Source organism: Dipodomys merriami, unplaced genomic scaffold (assembly GCF_024711535.1).
Source record: "Dipodomys merriami isolate MVZ:Mamm:240054 unplaced genomic scaffold, mDipMer1.0.p SCAF_177, whole genome shotgun sequence".
Classification (NCBI taxonomy): Eukaryota; Metazoa; Chordata; class Mammalia; order Rodentia; family Heteromyidae; genus Dipodomys; species Dipodomys merriami.
This window is the reverse complement of record NW_027203126.1, coordinates 1,613,658-1,629,633: the sequence shown is the minus strand read 5'-3', so window position 1 is coordinate 1,629,633 and position 15,976 is coordinate 1,613,658. Positions and strand designations below refer to the sequence as shown.

Here is a 15,976-nt window from a genome sequence, read left to right as displayed (position 1 = left end):
TCTCAAAGAATAATGGCTTCATTGTTCCTTTCTATTTTAAAATCCACACCTTTCTAACTTAAGGTCCAGTAAGCCATTTTCAGGATCTCTCATATACCTTCTTATGAGTTTATATTGAATATTTGTTCAGTTCTGTGCACCAAACCTAAGATCTTTTTTTCTTTCAAACATGAAGTACTTAATCCTGCACTACTTTTTCATTAAGGCCATAGTATTTAAGATCTCTACTAGTTGAAAGTTTGTAGTTAAACATCTCAGGATTAAAACGAAAATTCAAATTTTAAAAATCTTGAATGATTTGGCCATTTTTTTCAACCTTGTGTTGTCTAGACTATATTATTCACTAAATCAGATTTTCGTGTGGTTCTATATACCTCACCTTCAGTTTTCTCTTATTAATATATTAGTGTAGTACATTTGCCATAATTAATGAAGCAGTACAGATACATCACCAAGTTAATGCATTCAGATCTCCTTAGCCCTTATCTAATTCCTTTTTCTCACATTACCTTTGGGTGTTTTTATTCCCTTTTTATTAGCATATGTTTATCTACAAGAGGGAGTTTTATAGTGAGATTTCCACATATACATACATTGTATCCCAATCACCCCCTTCACCACTCTGCCTTCTTCCTCCCCCCTTTCTTTTTCTTTCTTTCTTTTTTTTTTTTTTTTTGTAGTCATAGGGCTTGAACTCTGAGCCTGGGCGCTGTCCCTGCACTCTTCAGCTCAAGGCAAGCACTGTACCACTTGAGCCATAGCACCACTTCCGGTTTTCTAGTGGTTTAGAGATCAGAGTCTCACGGACTTTTCTGCCCAGGCTGGCTTTGAACCATGATACTCAGATCTCAGCCTCCTGAGTAGCTAGGATTACAGGCATGAGCCGCTGGCACCCAGCTTTCCTCCCCCTTTTCTAAGAATAACAATTTAAACTAGTTTAGTTGTTTTATTTTTAAACATGCAAATTTCATTTTTATATGTCCTTAAGTACCACCTAGCTATGATCGTTTTTTATATTTTCCTTATTTTGATAATCTTGACAAATTTTATACTGACTAAAAATACCAAAGAACCCTGGAAAATAAGAACATAGGTAGAACCTCACCTCTCACTTCCAGACATTCTATCTAGAGTTTCCTTTGAATTTAACACCTAAGTGAAAATGTAATTCTAGGAGAAACCTTTCTTATAGTAGGTAAGAGGCTAAATTATGTACAAAAGGCTAAATTATATCTGTTCATTAATAACTAAGTCTTGATTCTGGCAAAGAGTAGGGAATCCTGCAATAGAAAGTTTGTCTCCTGCTAAAGAAATAAAAAGGCTACCAGGTAGGTAGAGGCTCACACCTGTAATCCTAGCTACTCAGAAGGCTGAGATCAAGAGAACTGAGTTCAAGGCCAGAAAGTTCTGGAGAGACTTCATCTCCAAAATAACCAGCAAAAAAGCAGGATTGGAGGCATGACCCAATTGGTAGAGCTCCAGCCACAGCTCACAGCCCTGAGTTCAAGACCCATAATCTGCCAAGATTTAAAAAAAAAAAAGAGGGGGCAGATTAGGTTACCAATCAGTACCACCTGCCTTCAGCCCCTCCCCCATGTGGATTGGATTGTTTTAGCTGCTTGGTTGTGCTGTTCGTGGGCAGCTGTTTGCTGAGTGCTTTTAAGTCTCTCTGTTCTTTTTAGAACACAAGCCTAATTTATCTGGCCTCTCACTAACGCTGTGATTGCTGAGTTCTTGCTGTTGCCTTCTGCTCAGCCGTTCATTTTGGAAAAATTCAATAAAACCAAGGATAACACTTTTAGGATTGCAATTAGCACTTGTTTCTGGATTCTATCTTTATGAAGTTTCTACAGTGACTCTTACAGCATTCTCATTTTTGGAAGTTCAACAATACCAGGGAAACATTGGACAAAATATTCTCATGCTGGTGAGAAGTGCCTCTCTCAAAGCATTTGTACTAGTTGCATTTCTCACACATACTTTATTATTTGTAACATTACTTCCCACCGACTAGACTGGAATCCCATAAAGCAATAGCCATGTCTATTTTGTTCATCACTATGTCCCCAGAAAAGTGCCTGTGCCCTGGTAAGCACACAAGAATGGATGAATGGGCTGGAAATAAATAGACAGCGGTTACAAGTGAGCTTGTACCTGAACTTACCTTAATCATTTTGAAATACAGTGTTGTAACCCAGGACAAACATTTATTAAGCTGTGATTTAGAGCACTAAACTGTCAATTGACTTAAGACACAAATCCCAGCTTTGCCACTTAATTGACATTGAACCAGTCACTTAACTGCTTCTGTTTCCTCACTTGTAAAAGAGATGGTTAAATGATCTCCAGGGGAGATTTTTCCTTCCATCTCTGAAGATCTATGGTTGTAAGTCTGATTTTACACCATGCATAGTAGACGGTTCCAAAAGGAACCACCTTTAGAAAGTAATATGTGGGCTGGGAGTGTGGCTTAGTGGTAGAGTGCTTGCCTAGCATGCATGAAGCCCTGTGTTCAATTCCTCCATACCACATAAACAGAAAAGGCAGTTGTGGCACAGTGGCTCACAAGGTAGAGTGCTAGCCTTGAGCAAAAGAAGCTCAAAAACAGTGCCCAAGCCCTGATTTTTAGCCTCATGGCTGAAAAAAAAAGTAATGTGTATTTTGATTCTAGTACTCACTTATAGATGTTTAACTGTATAATTTACCAGTAAGTTACATGACTTGCTAAATTTCAAGTGAATTCCCAAGTCTAGAACCTCCTACCCAGAGAGAATAAACATAACGTTGTTTCCAACAGGAATGATGTTTTCTTTGCGAAACCAATTCCTTTTGTTGCTCTGGAAGAAGAATATTTTTGTAGCTGTGAATTGGACAACTTTTCCTATGTGGCAGGTTGTTTTATTTTGCTCACTATCTGGGAACAGGGAAAGTTAAAGGAGTGTGAATAGAGAAAAACACGAAAGGCTGTGGAATATTTTAACAGTTTCTCAACCTTCTTCACGTTTTACCCAGCATTTAGAACAAGAGAAACACGAACTGAGAAGACGATTTGAGAACAGAGAAGGAGAGTGGGAAGGGCGAGTGTCAGAGCTGGAGAGTGATGTGAAGCAGCTACAGGGGGAGTTGGAGAGGCAGCAAGTCCATCTGCGGGAAGCAGATCGAGAGAAAACACGAGCTGTCCAGGAACTGTCAGAACAGAACCAAAGGTTATTGGATCAACTCAGCCGGGTGAGTCATAAGAATTGATGATGTAAAATATTAAATGTTGAAATTGAGCTTCTGTATGATAACAGGAGTATATATGGTTAAAAAAAAAACCACCATCAAATCTGGCTTTTGCTTCCTTTGGTTTGGAGGTCAAGTCATTATCTGCAAGAAATTCTAGATGTCAGGAGCTCAAAGGCATCTTTGACACACTCATAACTAGGGATTCTTCCTCATTTCTAAAATAAAGGAGCTGTGCCTAATGATGTCTAATTTTTCTTTTAGCTTTAAAAGCCTATGGTTCCTAAGCCTAGAAAATTCTATCATTACTGGTAAAATTATATTAACTCAGTCCAAATATTAAAAGGTGCTGTCCTTTTGTGTTTTTAGATATAGTCAGCTCAAGGCGAGCACACTACTACTGAGCCACAGTGCCACTTCTGGTTTTCTAGTGGTTTATTGGAGATAAGAGTCTCACAGACTTTCCTGCTCGGGCTGGCTTTGAACCTCAATCCTCAGATCTCAGCCTCCTGAGTAGCTAGGATTACGACGTGAGCCACCAGCATCTGGCTTAGATACAGTTTTTAAACTGAAAAATTTAGAGAGCTTTAGTACAGCCAATGACTTGCATTGGTGCTGTATTTGCCAATGTGGTTAATGGAAGGAGATAAAAATCACATCTGTATTTAAAATTTTTAGAGTTTGAGGGCTGAATGGGTAGACATTTAATTCAAATATAGAACATACCTTTAAAAAATATCCAGGAGGGGCTGGGAAGATGGCTCAGTGATAGAGTGATTGCCTTGAATGCATGAGGCCCTGGGTTTTGATTCCTCAGAACCATATAAGCAGAAAAAGTTGGAGGTGGCACTGTGGCTCAAGTGGTAAGAGCGCTATCCTTGAGCTGAAGAGCTGAGGGACAGCACCCAGGCCCAGAGTTCAGGCCCCATGACTGATGGAGGCAGGGGTGGGGTGGGGAGAGAAATCCAGCAGTGTTACTAATGCCTTGGTCTATAAATCTACCTACTTTTGAAAATTAAGACCTAGATTTATGCCAAGTGTGGTGGTGTACACCTATAATTGTAATATTGGGAGGTTAAAATAGAGGAGGATTGTGAGTTTGAAGACAACATAGGTTATATAGTGAGCCCTGCCTCAAAAAAAAAAAGGCAGTTGTATTACTGTACTTCAGTCCTTCCTTCATGTTGATAATGAAACTAATAAGTTCAGTTAGCAGAGAAAAAAGAACCCTTACCACATTTCTAAGGCTTAGGTAGGGCAGAGTGAGGTTAATTTCTGAATCTTACCTTGGTTTAGTGGGTGACGCTCTGAAGAAGTTTTTTCACTCACTGTATCATATGTGTTTTCCTCTGGTCTTCTGAAACAGTTGAAAATCTTTCTGCCTCACAAGGAATTGTGAGGGAAATGCTATCAGTGGAGAAGGGAGAAGGAAGAGAGAGAGAAAGAGAGAGAGAGAGAGAGAGAGAGAGAGAGAGAACGGAATGACTTGGAGACTAGCGAATTACAGGAAAATATGAGTGCATGTGAAAGGTGAGGAATCAGTGGTAGGTAGAGCTAAAAAGTCTTTCATGCAGGTTTCCCTTCTGGAGAAACCAGTCACCGTTTGCTTGCCTGGGAAGCAAGACCTAGACAATCCCAGAAGTCAGTGCACAGGGCTGGCTCTCTCCCAACACTTCTGAGTCAATTCTAAAACCTTTTTCCACAGTTTGGGAAGGGAATCATTATTCTTGTAAAAAATTTTATGGGTTTTTGAGTCTCTTTGTTCATTTTTCATGTTAACCAGGGCCTGGCCAGATTGATTTATTTGTTCAAATGCAGCTCCTAGCAAGTGTTTTCTTATGAAGACTTACAGAACGAATACAATAAATCAGAATAATCAAAGGGATATTAAGCTTTCTTGGGACCAAGTTCATGTTGCAAAGTCAGACTCCACCCTAGTACTTTCTGAACTAGTGAAAGGTAGGTGACCAAAATAGATGAAGGGAGGAAACAAATGCTCATATGTAACTGCAGAGCGTAGAACTGATTGTTTCTCATTAACTGGGTGACTTTTCTCATACCTCAGTTTCCTTACCTTTAAAATGGAGGTAAAAATTAGTGCCACATACAAGTGCTGTAGAAGTAAACATGGGCTAATTGTTTACAGTGAGCAGCACATGAGGGTAAGTGCTTATTTTGGCGTTGTTTTATTTAAGCAATGTCTTTATAATTGTCCTATTGCCTGATTTCACTATAGAAATTCCTGATAAGCTGCTCCAAAAAGAATGTAGGAAGATAGCATTTCCACTAGATCTAGATTCTTGTTACCCTCTTTGGATTTGAATATAGGCCTTTGGTGGTTTTGCGGCTTTTTTTTCCCCTTTCTCTTCTTAAGCAGGACGTGTCCCTGGGGTTTCCATTAGCAGCAAGTTTAGATTGCATTTTATTATCATTTTATTAACTGGGTATTCAGGAACTAGAGAAGTTAAGTACTTTGAAGTGAATTAAGATTCTCCTAGACAAGATAGCAGCCAACAAAGGTAGTATAAGGCCATGTTGTGCTTTTTTTTTGTTATTGTTGTTTGTTTTGCAGTGTTTTTATGAGCATATATATAATATCTAAATCAGAGTATAATATTACAATAATATTTTTGTCCAAAGTATTTTTACATTTGTTTCCTTTGGCTGCCATGGCTTCCAGAATGGTTCTTTAAAAACAACAACAGCGGGGCTGGGAAGGTGGCTCAGTGGTAGAGTGCTTGCCTTGCATGCATGAGGCCCTGGGTTTGATTCCTCAACACCACATAAGCTGAAAAAGCTGGAAGTGGCACTGTGGCTGAAGTGGTAGAGCGCTAGCCTTGAGCTGAATTGCTGAGGGACAGTGCCCAGGCCCAGCGTTCAGGCCCCAGGACCGACAAAAGAAAACAAAACAAAACAACAGCTGGTGGCCCGTATCTGTAATCCTAGTTATTCAGGAGGCTGAGATAGGACAGGACTCATCTCCAGTTAACACCAGGATCTAGAAGCAGAACTGTGGCTCAACTGGTAGAGCACTAGTCATGAGCAACAAAAAGAAAAAGTTCACAGGCTGGGAAGGTGGCTCAGTGGTAGAGCGCTTGCCTTGCATGCTTGAGGACCTGGGTTCGATTCCTCAGCACCACATAAGCAGAAAAAAAAAGCCGGAAGTGGTACTGTGGGTCAAGTGGTAGAGCGCTCCCCTTGAGCTGAAGGGCTGAGGGACAGTGCCCAGGCCCATAGTTCAGGCCCCACGACTGGACCCCCCCCAAAAAAAAAGAAGAAGAAAAAAAGAAAAAGTTCAGAGCTAGTGCCCAGGCCTTGAGTTCAAACCTCAGAACTGGCATCAAAAAAAAAAAAAAAAAAGCTTTATCTAGATTTCCTTTTTTGTTACTAGGTTTGAAATCAGGGCCTCACACTTGCTTATTTGCTTGGCTGACACTTTACCACTTGATCCATACCTCCATTCTTGTTTTTTGCTGTTTTTTTGTCGGTCATGGGGCTTGAACTCTGAGCCTGGGTGCTGTCCCTCACCTCTTCAGCTCAAGGCAAGTGCTCTACCTCTTGAGCCATAGCTCAAGAAAACTTCCATTTTCTAGTGGTTTATTGGAGATAAGAATCTCATGGACTTTCCTGCCCAGGCTGGCTTTGAACCATGATCCTCAGATCTCAACCTCCTGTGTAGCTAGGATTACAGATGTGAGCCACTAGTGCCTGGCTTTTTGCTAGTTATTTTGAGATGCAATTTAGTAAAATTTTCTGCTTCAGCTCTCTTTATGCCAGAGGTATTCCTGATCTCAGGCTCCTGGGTAGGTAGGTTTATGGATGTGAGCCACTGGTGTCTGGCCAAAATTGACCTTTGTTGTTGTTGTTTTTGTTGTTGTTGGTGGTGGTGGTGGTAGGGCTTGAACTCAGCCTGAGTGCTAATCCTGACCTCTTTGCTCAAAGCTAGCACTCTTTTACTTCAAGTCACAGCTCCATTTCTGGTGGTTAATAGGAAATAAGAGTCTCATGGACTTTCCTGCTACACTGGCTTTGAACCACAATCCTATCTAGTCTCCTGAGATCTGAGGTGGAATACGCTAGAATTAAAGGTGTGAGCCACCAGCTCCCAGCTAAAATCTACCTTTTAAATATATACAACTCAATGATTCTACAGTGTTTACAGTGCTGTGCCGCCATCACCTCCCCCCCCCAAGAGAAACCCTGTATTCATTAGTAGTCACTCTTCATTCCTCATAATCTTGAACTCTGTGCTTTAACTCATGGCCTAATGCATTCACCCACCTTCTGTCTCTGGGTTTTCCCATTCTAGACATTTCATGTAACTGACATCATACCATATGTGGTGTTTTGTGACTGGCTTCTTTTCACTTGGCATCATGGTAACAAAATTCATTCATGTTGTAGCATGTATCAGCACTTCATCCTATGTTATGGTAGAAGAATATTCCATTATATGTATATAACATATTGGGTTGGTACATCTTCTGGCAGGTGGACATTTGGTAGTTTCCAATTTTTGGTAAATAAAGCTGCTGTGAACATTCATGCACACATACTTGTGTGTTGATGGTTCTTTTCAACACTAAAATAAGATATTATAAGCAAATATATCCCATGAGCTTCTGCATCTTCATTATGATGAAGGAAGGGATTGATAATACTCTCATTTTACATCTGGGAAAACTTCAGGGACAGGAAGATACATGACTTGATTAAGTATCTTTCAATTCAAGACTGATTAAATTTTCTGTGCCTCCATTTCAGGACTTCTAAGTCAGCAATTAAGATCACAGACTTTGAAGCCAGACAGCCCTGAGACCAAATACCAGCTCTTAGCTAGGAAAACAAACATTATTTTCCCTTTTGTCTCCTCCTCTTGTTTATGGAAACAACTGTGGTAGGTAATGATTGTTATGAGGACTAAATGATATAATGCATGTAATGCTCAAATCTCAGCTATTGTTATAATTACTGTGATCTGTTGTATAGGTCAGATTCTTGCCTGGTCAATCTTGATTCTCTTAATAGCAGAAGAATCTGAAATATAAAGTGAAATATCATTTAAAAATTCATATGGTTTGCATTTATCCATAAGGTTTTCCTTGTTATTATTGCTGAGACAGGATCTTGCTGTGTAGCCCAGACTGGTCTCAAATTCATGATCCTCCTGCCTCAGTGTCCCAAGTGCTAGATTACAGGTACCACCACTCAACTTGATGGCTCATCTTAATGTGTCCATGCAGGCAATGTTTTGTCTAGTACTTAAGTTGATATTCAAAAAAATATTTGTGTAAAATTGACCTAAATCTGATTTATTCCTTCATTCTTAGTACCTATTGGACATTGCTGCATATACACTGGGGCTTTCTTTCTCAAAGTTTATTTGGGCATTTCCTCATCTGGACAAAATAAGTTCTCTTCCAGTTCCTCAGATTCTGTATCACTGCTTGGAACTCAGGTCAACATACTTGGAGAAAGTGTAATTCACTTTCTAAATTAAAAAGTTAACATTACAGTGGCATCGACAGTAGAGTTTACTAGGACCTATAGACACTCCAAAAGCAGAAAAAGTACAGTGAAACGTGATATCCAGGAAAGAGAGATACAACACTTGTGTGTATCTCAAATGTTGAAGTAGCAGATTTGTGAAAGATCCTTCTGGTACATGGTGTATCAGCTCCAGAGTTTTTTCCCCAAATAACAACAGTGAAGGTATGGGTTTTGCTCAGTAAGTCCTGAAGCAATTATTCAGTGAATTTAACCAACTACACCTGCATAACACTGTTCATGGAGCCTTGCTTGTGTAGCTAAAAGCCAAAGCAGTGATTTGACAGATGTGCAAACAGCCTTGTTTCTAATAATAATGATATACATAATAGCAGGGTTGTGATTTAGTCTTGAGAAGCAGTTGGAGTAAAATATTATTTTCAAAATGAATCTCAGTAGTGTTAGAAACTTAAATAAGAGGTAAAAGAGCAGTTTCATGGTTTTTTAAAAATTAATAAAACACTATTCCCACAGTCTTGCAAAGATTAGGGGCAGACTTTAGTACCTGCTGACCAAAGAATGGAAAAACCTATTGATTTCTTTTGAAGAATGAGATTTGAAATTGCTTAGGGACTTTTGAGATTTTTTTTTCCTCTCCCAAAATGCATAGCTTTAGAGTTTGTAGACACTGGGATGTTTTCTTACACTTTTTCCTGTGGCTTTATATGTAATATATTAGTCATGTCTTTCTTTTTCATTCTCTCATATATCCCACCACCTCGTTGTAGCTAGACCTGTTTTCTTTACTAGGGCCAGGTTGTTCGTTCCCTGCAGAACTGAATGTATACCATTTTTGGAAGTCCAAAATCTAGGTGTTGTTAGGAGTAATTCCTTCTGAAGGCTGTGAGGGAGAAGTAGATCTGTTTTAAATCTATCTCGCTGACATGTAGATGGCTATTTTCCCTTGTGTCTCTTTGCATTGCCTTCTCTCTTGTCTTGGGTTCCAATTTTCCTTTTCATTTGAGACCATCAGTCACATTGGATTAGGACCCTAAAGATCTCATTTTAATTTGTTTACCTTTGTGAAGACATCATCTTCAGATAGATGACATTCTGAGGTAGTAGGATTAGACTTCGATAAATGGAGGGGTAGGCTGCACTGTCCAACTCATATCAAGAACCAAGTCCAGGGTGTCATGAACTGAAAAATGGACCACAGATGAGAATGGATAGAGGCTTTGTGCATTCATTTAAGTATCTTTCTGTTGTATACCCCTAGGTTTCATGGTCAGTAGTTGGTCAGTTACAGAGTGTCTTACCTTATAGCTGTTTCCCATACCTTGCTGATGGAGGTGAAAATTAGCTTTTTTGCTTTCATCCCCCCAAAAAAAATCTCATTTCATGGGAGGATTGGCCATTGTTTGAATTTGGGCCAGTATTTTTATATCATTATGGCTTCCCTTCCTACTTAAAAGCACACACTGTAGACTGTATGTCATCTTTCTCTACTTGCAAATCACAGTAGTCTAGTTTGGAGAAGGAAGCAGCCAGAGGTCCTCCTTTGAAAAACTTGAGTAGTGACTGCTTCTGAACAAAGCCTTGATGAGGATGTATAGTTTGTCCCTGTATATCCCTGATGGCTTCTTCCCAGAACAGACTCTTGAGAATTTACTGTAAAATCATTTTATACGTATTTATTTATTTTTTAAGTTGCTATTCTTTTTTTTTTCTTTTTTTTAGGCTAGTGCTCTACCACTTTGAGCCACAGCACCACTTCTGATTTTCTGTGGTTAATTGGGGATAAGAGTCTCACAGACTTTCCTGCCTGGGCTTTGAACTGCAATCCTAAGATCTCAGCCTCCTGAGTAGCTAAGATTATAGGTGTGAGCTACTCTTTTTGCTCTTATTTTGCCAGGGCCCTGCCTGTTAGTCCTTCAACCCTATTAGTACCTGCCTAATTACTCACACTCAGCTTGTCATGCACCTAGTCATGCTGGCTTTGGGTGTTTCTCTTTTAATTGTCCCAAATTGAAAAGCTGTATTTGGGGCAATATTTTTAAAAATTGCTGTTCTACAGGCTCTGAGTGAAACCAAAAAAGGCTATCACCATAGAATCCTTGAGACAAGGAAGGGGTAAAATGCCGTCAGCAAAAGCCATCTGCAGGAAGTTAGGCATAGGTCCAAGGCAAGGAGAAATCAAAGCCTGCATTTTAAACTAGAAGGACTTAGACCAAGAGATGCATGGAGGAATCGTCTGAGATTGGTGATGGAGAGATTGGAATAAAGAAAGGTCTATTGTAGCTCAGGTAAAGCCAGACACTTTGAAGTCTGTGTCTGTGGGAGCTTGGCACTAGAGGGTTTGGCTAGGATGGGGTGGCTTCTTAAGTGTCCAAGCTTTACTTGAATCACCCTTCATAGACATTCAGAAACTCTTAACTTTGCCTCTATCCTGAGTTCGTAGGTTTTGTTTTAATTTTTATTAAAGGCTGGGGATCAAACTCAGAATAAATTGGGGTTTTTGTTTTATTTGGGGCTGTTTGCTTTTTTTTTTTTTTTTCCAGTACTTAGGCTTAGAACTCATGGCCTTATGCTTGTTAGTGGAGGATACACTTGCTACTACAGGATAAGTTTCTAAGTTAAAAAATATGTAAGGGCAGGTAGCGCAATTATCTCACATTTAGAAGTCCCTGAGCTTGATTCATAGCATCACACACAAAAAAATAAGATCTCAGCTCAGTCATAAAGTGAAACCCTACCTTGAAAATAACCAACCCCAGAAAGGGCTGGAAATATGACTTAAGTTGGTAGAGTGCTAACCTCGCAAATCTGAGGCCCTAGCACCACCAGAAAGAACAAAAGAAGAAAGAAAAACATGACAATTTTGGCATTACTTTTTTCCATATATGATACACATGTACACGTACATGCTTTTTTTTCCTTTTTTCAGCACTAGAGATCAAATCCAGGGCCTTGTAACTATTAGGCAAGTGTTCTGCCACAGCCATATTTCCAGGCTGCGTACATTTTTTTCTACTTATTTTTACTTTCTTTTTGTTTAAACAAAATGATTTTCTTTTACTGCATGTTGGACTTGTTTACTTTTTTAAATTTTATTTTATTGTAAAGATGTTATACAGAGAGGTTATAGTTACATCAATAAGGTAATGAGTACATTTCTTGTCTAGCATTGTTACCCCTTCCTTTGTTTTTCTCCTACTATCTCTTCCCTCCCCCACCAGACTTATTTATTTTTTAATGTTGTATTGGTTACAATGATTTGGTATTAGAAACATTCTTGGCACTTTTTTTGCACTGTTACATTTGCAGTTCTCCAGGACAAATTCTGGAAACAGATGGCTAGGTCAGAGGGCATGTACATTAGATTTTTAATGGCTACTACCGTATTTCCCTCCAAGTATGTTTTAATAAGTTTGTACTCTCCTATGATTATTAGAACTGCGTGCCTAAGTAGTATAATTATAAAGAAAATGGAGGTGATTATCATCACAAAATTCAGGAAAATGGCTACCTGGGGAGTGTATATGTGGTAGGAGATTCAGAAAATCTCATTTTGCCCCTTGGAAAGGATATTGGAAAGTGAATAATGGTCTATTTCTTGACCTTGTTGGCAATTAGAGTGTTTGCTTTATAACTATTTGTTAAGTAATAAATGTACATTTTATATATTTACTTTTATACATGTTATATTTATTTCACAATACAAAGAAAAAAGTTGTAATCCTACTATTGGAAGGCTGAGACAGGAAGGACAATGAGTTCAAAGCCAGCACGAGCTACATAGCAGGACCTTGTCTCAAAACAATCCCTGCCACCACTAAAAAAAAAAAAAAGAAAAAGAATAAGAAAAGCCAGGTGCTAGTGGCTCATGCCTGTAGTCCTAGCTAATCAGAAGGCATAAACTTGAAGGATTTCAGTTCAAAGTTAACTGAGGCAGGAAAGTCCACCAGACTCTTTAATCTCTAATTAACCACCAAAATTCTAGACTGGAGGCAAGGCTCAAGTGGTAGAGCACCAACTGTGACAGTGAAAGCAGAAGGCCCTGAGTTCTAGCCCTAGTACCATCATACACATACAAAAAACTCAGTTATGGCAAGGAATGTGGCTTAGTGGTAGAGTGCTTGCCTAGCATGCATGAGGCCCTGGGTTCGATTCCTTGGCACCACATAAACATAATAAATAAAAAATAAAATTATTTTTAAAAAAAACTCAGTTATCTGTTCAACAGATATTTTCAGTGTGTATCCACTATGTATAAAGGACTGTCCTGGGTGATTGGGACCCTGCAGAGATCAAGGTAAATTCCCTGTCCTAAAATACTGTGGGAGTCAGGTGGAAATTAGTGCCATGAACAGAATAAAGCCGAGGAAGAGGGAAAAGTGGTACCTGTAGGACAACTCAGTTTTTGATAGGGTTAGGAACCTTTGGGGAAGCACACTGTGAGTAGGCTAAACAGCAAAAGTGTTCCATGCAAAGAGAACAGTTTGTAAAAGCCTGAGAATGAATGGAAAGGCAGCTGGTCAGAGTTTATAAGGCCTTGCCAGCCATGTTATGCAGTGAGGTTTAATTTGGGGTGAAGAGAAGATGGGGATACATTTTGAGCAGCAGGACCTCATGATCTGATTGATAGTTGTTCAAGGATTACTTTAGATACTGTGAGAAATTGGACCACAGGGACTGAGAGTGGAAGCATGGAGATTCTCAGAGCAGCTCTGCAAGTGGATCGCAGGTAAACACCTTTATCATGGAGGTGGGAAGAAGGGTTAGGTAGGATAGGTTTTGACTGGGAACTAGTACAGCTTTGCTAATGGAACAAACAGGAGTGGACAGTGGGAAGAGAGGAAAGAAAAATTAAAAATGACTCAGTCGTCAGGCATGTAGTACACAGCTGTAGTCCCAGTACTGGGAAGGCTGAGGCTGAAGGATGGAAAATTCAAGGTCAGCCTACGCTGCTAATCTGTCCACAAATTATAAGGATAAAAAAGAAGAGAAAAAAGATTTAGGATTTTGCCTTAAGCTACTAAAACATATAGTGACCATCATTAATTAAGAGGAGAAGGGAAGGCTGAGTTATAAAATCAAATAATTGTTTTAAGGCTTTTTGTGCTGCCCATGTAAATTTCATGTAAGTTAAATAATGAGAGTTTTGTTGTAATGAGGTGAAAAACTGAATTAACTTCCACAACATCTGAGTATTTTCAGGACCTGAAACTGTCTCTTCAGTTAGTCACTTAGGAGTTTACTCAGCGTGACTGAAGCTATATTCAGACCTGAATGCACCTTTTCCATACTACCAATGACTCTATTGTTCCCACCACCCTCCTCACCCCCACACCCCACCCCACACAGCTCAACTCTTGGAAGAGCCATTTCAGAGTTTCTGTCTGTGAGGTGAACTGAGTAGGAGGAAGTTGATGTAAGCAGGTGCTTTGTTTCCTGTCTGCCTTTTTACCCCACGCAAAGAATACTCTCTGTGCCCTAACTGAAGCTAATCTTCCCTGAAAAGACTGATTTTTTTTCTTTGAAGAGTAAACAGCTCATTTAGTGCATTCCTTGAGGGCAATTTCTCCCAGGTCCCTTTAAACCCCAAGGTTAAAGGCTTTAACACAGTGACCATAAGTATTAAGGTCACTCTGCCTCTGTTGGCTGACAAATAGTCCTCCTTGTTCCAGGGATATTTTACAGTGAATGACAGTGATTGCTCATCAAAAGTAGGGTCAGTGAAGCCAGGTAAAGTGGCTGTAATAATCCTAGCTACTTAGAAAGCGAGATTGGAAGATCATGGTTTGAAGCTAGCCCCAACAAAAAGGAGGAATCAAGACTCCCATGGTGATGTGCACCTGTTGACCCAGCTTCAAGGGAAGCACAGTGGCTAAGCATAGTAGTATAGGTCTGTCATCCATGGCGACATGGGTAAGCACAAGTAGGAGGATCAGAGCCCAAGCTGGCCCAATACAAAAAAGGAATGAAGCATGGCTCAAGTAATGCTGGGAGCACTGCCTAGCAAGTATGGCCCTTAGTTCACTTTCCAATAAGAGAGAGAGAGGAAGGGGAAAAGGAGAAAGGAATGAATAGTTCCTTTTGAGATTGGGGACTTTGTTATTTCTTCTTAAAAATATGCTTCACTTAACAGGTGATATGTTGTTTGAGAAAACAAGCATGGCGATTTTCAGTCAGCCCTCCTGCAAAGAGATTTAAGAGAACAAGCTTAGGGCTGGGAAGTTGGCTCAGTGGTAGAGCGCTTGCCTTGCATGCATGAGGCCCTGGGTTCGATTCCTCAGCACCACATAAGCAAAAAGAAAAAAGCCAGAAGTGGCGTTGTGGCTCAAGTGGTAGAGCGCTAGCCTTGAGCTGAAGAGCTGAGGGACAAGTGCCCAGGCCTGGAGTTCAGACCCCACGACTGGGGCCCCCCCCCAAAAAAAAAAAAAAAAAAGAAACAAGAAAACAAGCTTATAAGGGCTGGGCTCTCTCCGAGATAGAACATTTGACTAGTATGCTAAGACCTCAGGTTCTATCCCTTATATCATGTGTGCGCGATCACACGCGCGCGCACACACACACACATACACACACACACACACATACACACACACACACACACACACACACACACACACACACGATAAGTTCTTAAACAAATAATTTAAGTTGTCCAAAGGTGCCCACGTACTTTGGCTTCCTCTGCACCTGTGATGGAAGGAGTGGGCCTCATTCTCTCTTTAGAATGTAAGGAACCTGAGAATCAGAAATTTAGATTTTTTTTTCCCAAGGCCTTGCATGAGTTACACTTATCAAGATTGGTTTCACACATTTTTAGGGATGAGTTCCCAATCAGAGAGAAAATGTGTCTCCACGGCTGAGAAGGTGACTCAGTGGTAGAGCGCTTGCCTTGCATGTCAGAGGCCCTGGGTTCGATTCCCCAGCACCACATAAGAAAAAAGAAAAAAGCCGGAAGTGGCGCTGTGGCTCAAGTGGTAGAGCGCTAGCCTTGAGCTGAAGAGCTGAGGGACAGTGCCCAAACCCAGAGTTCAAGCCCCACAGCCAACCAAAAAAAAAAAAAAAAAAAAAGAAAAGAAAATGTGTTTCCATGTGTATATTTATCTTAGGTGATATTTGTTGGGTTGGTACTGTTTTGAATGTCCCCTTAACCTTAGATTTGAGACTAGGTCAAATGAATCCAAGGGTTTGGGATTCCATTTTAGCCATTTCTTTCTGTTGGTATACTGTTACAACAGGGAATTGAAAG

General features: G+C 40.0%; 1 protein-coding gene across 4 annotated transcripts in view; it reads left to right on the top strand.

Moving 5' to 3' along the window:
- LOC138829861 (BICD family-like cargo adapter 1) overlaps nt 1–15,976 on the top strand; it is an 84,750-nt gene that overhangs the window by 2,947 nt on the left and 65,827 nt on the right. For all 4 annotated transcript variants that reach the window (XR_011372752.1, XM_070026421.1, XM_070026420.1 and 1 more), the window contains exon 2: nt 3,013–3,228. Coding sequence is in view for 3 of the 4 variants with exons in the window: in XM_070026421.1 (XP_069882522.1) it covers nt 3,013–3,228 (216 nt within the window). In the remaining variant the exon portion in view is untranslated. The remainder of the gene's footprint in view (nt 1–3,012; nt 3,229–15,976) is intronic.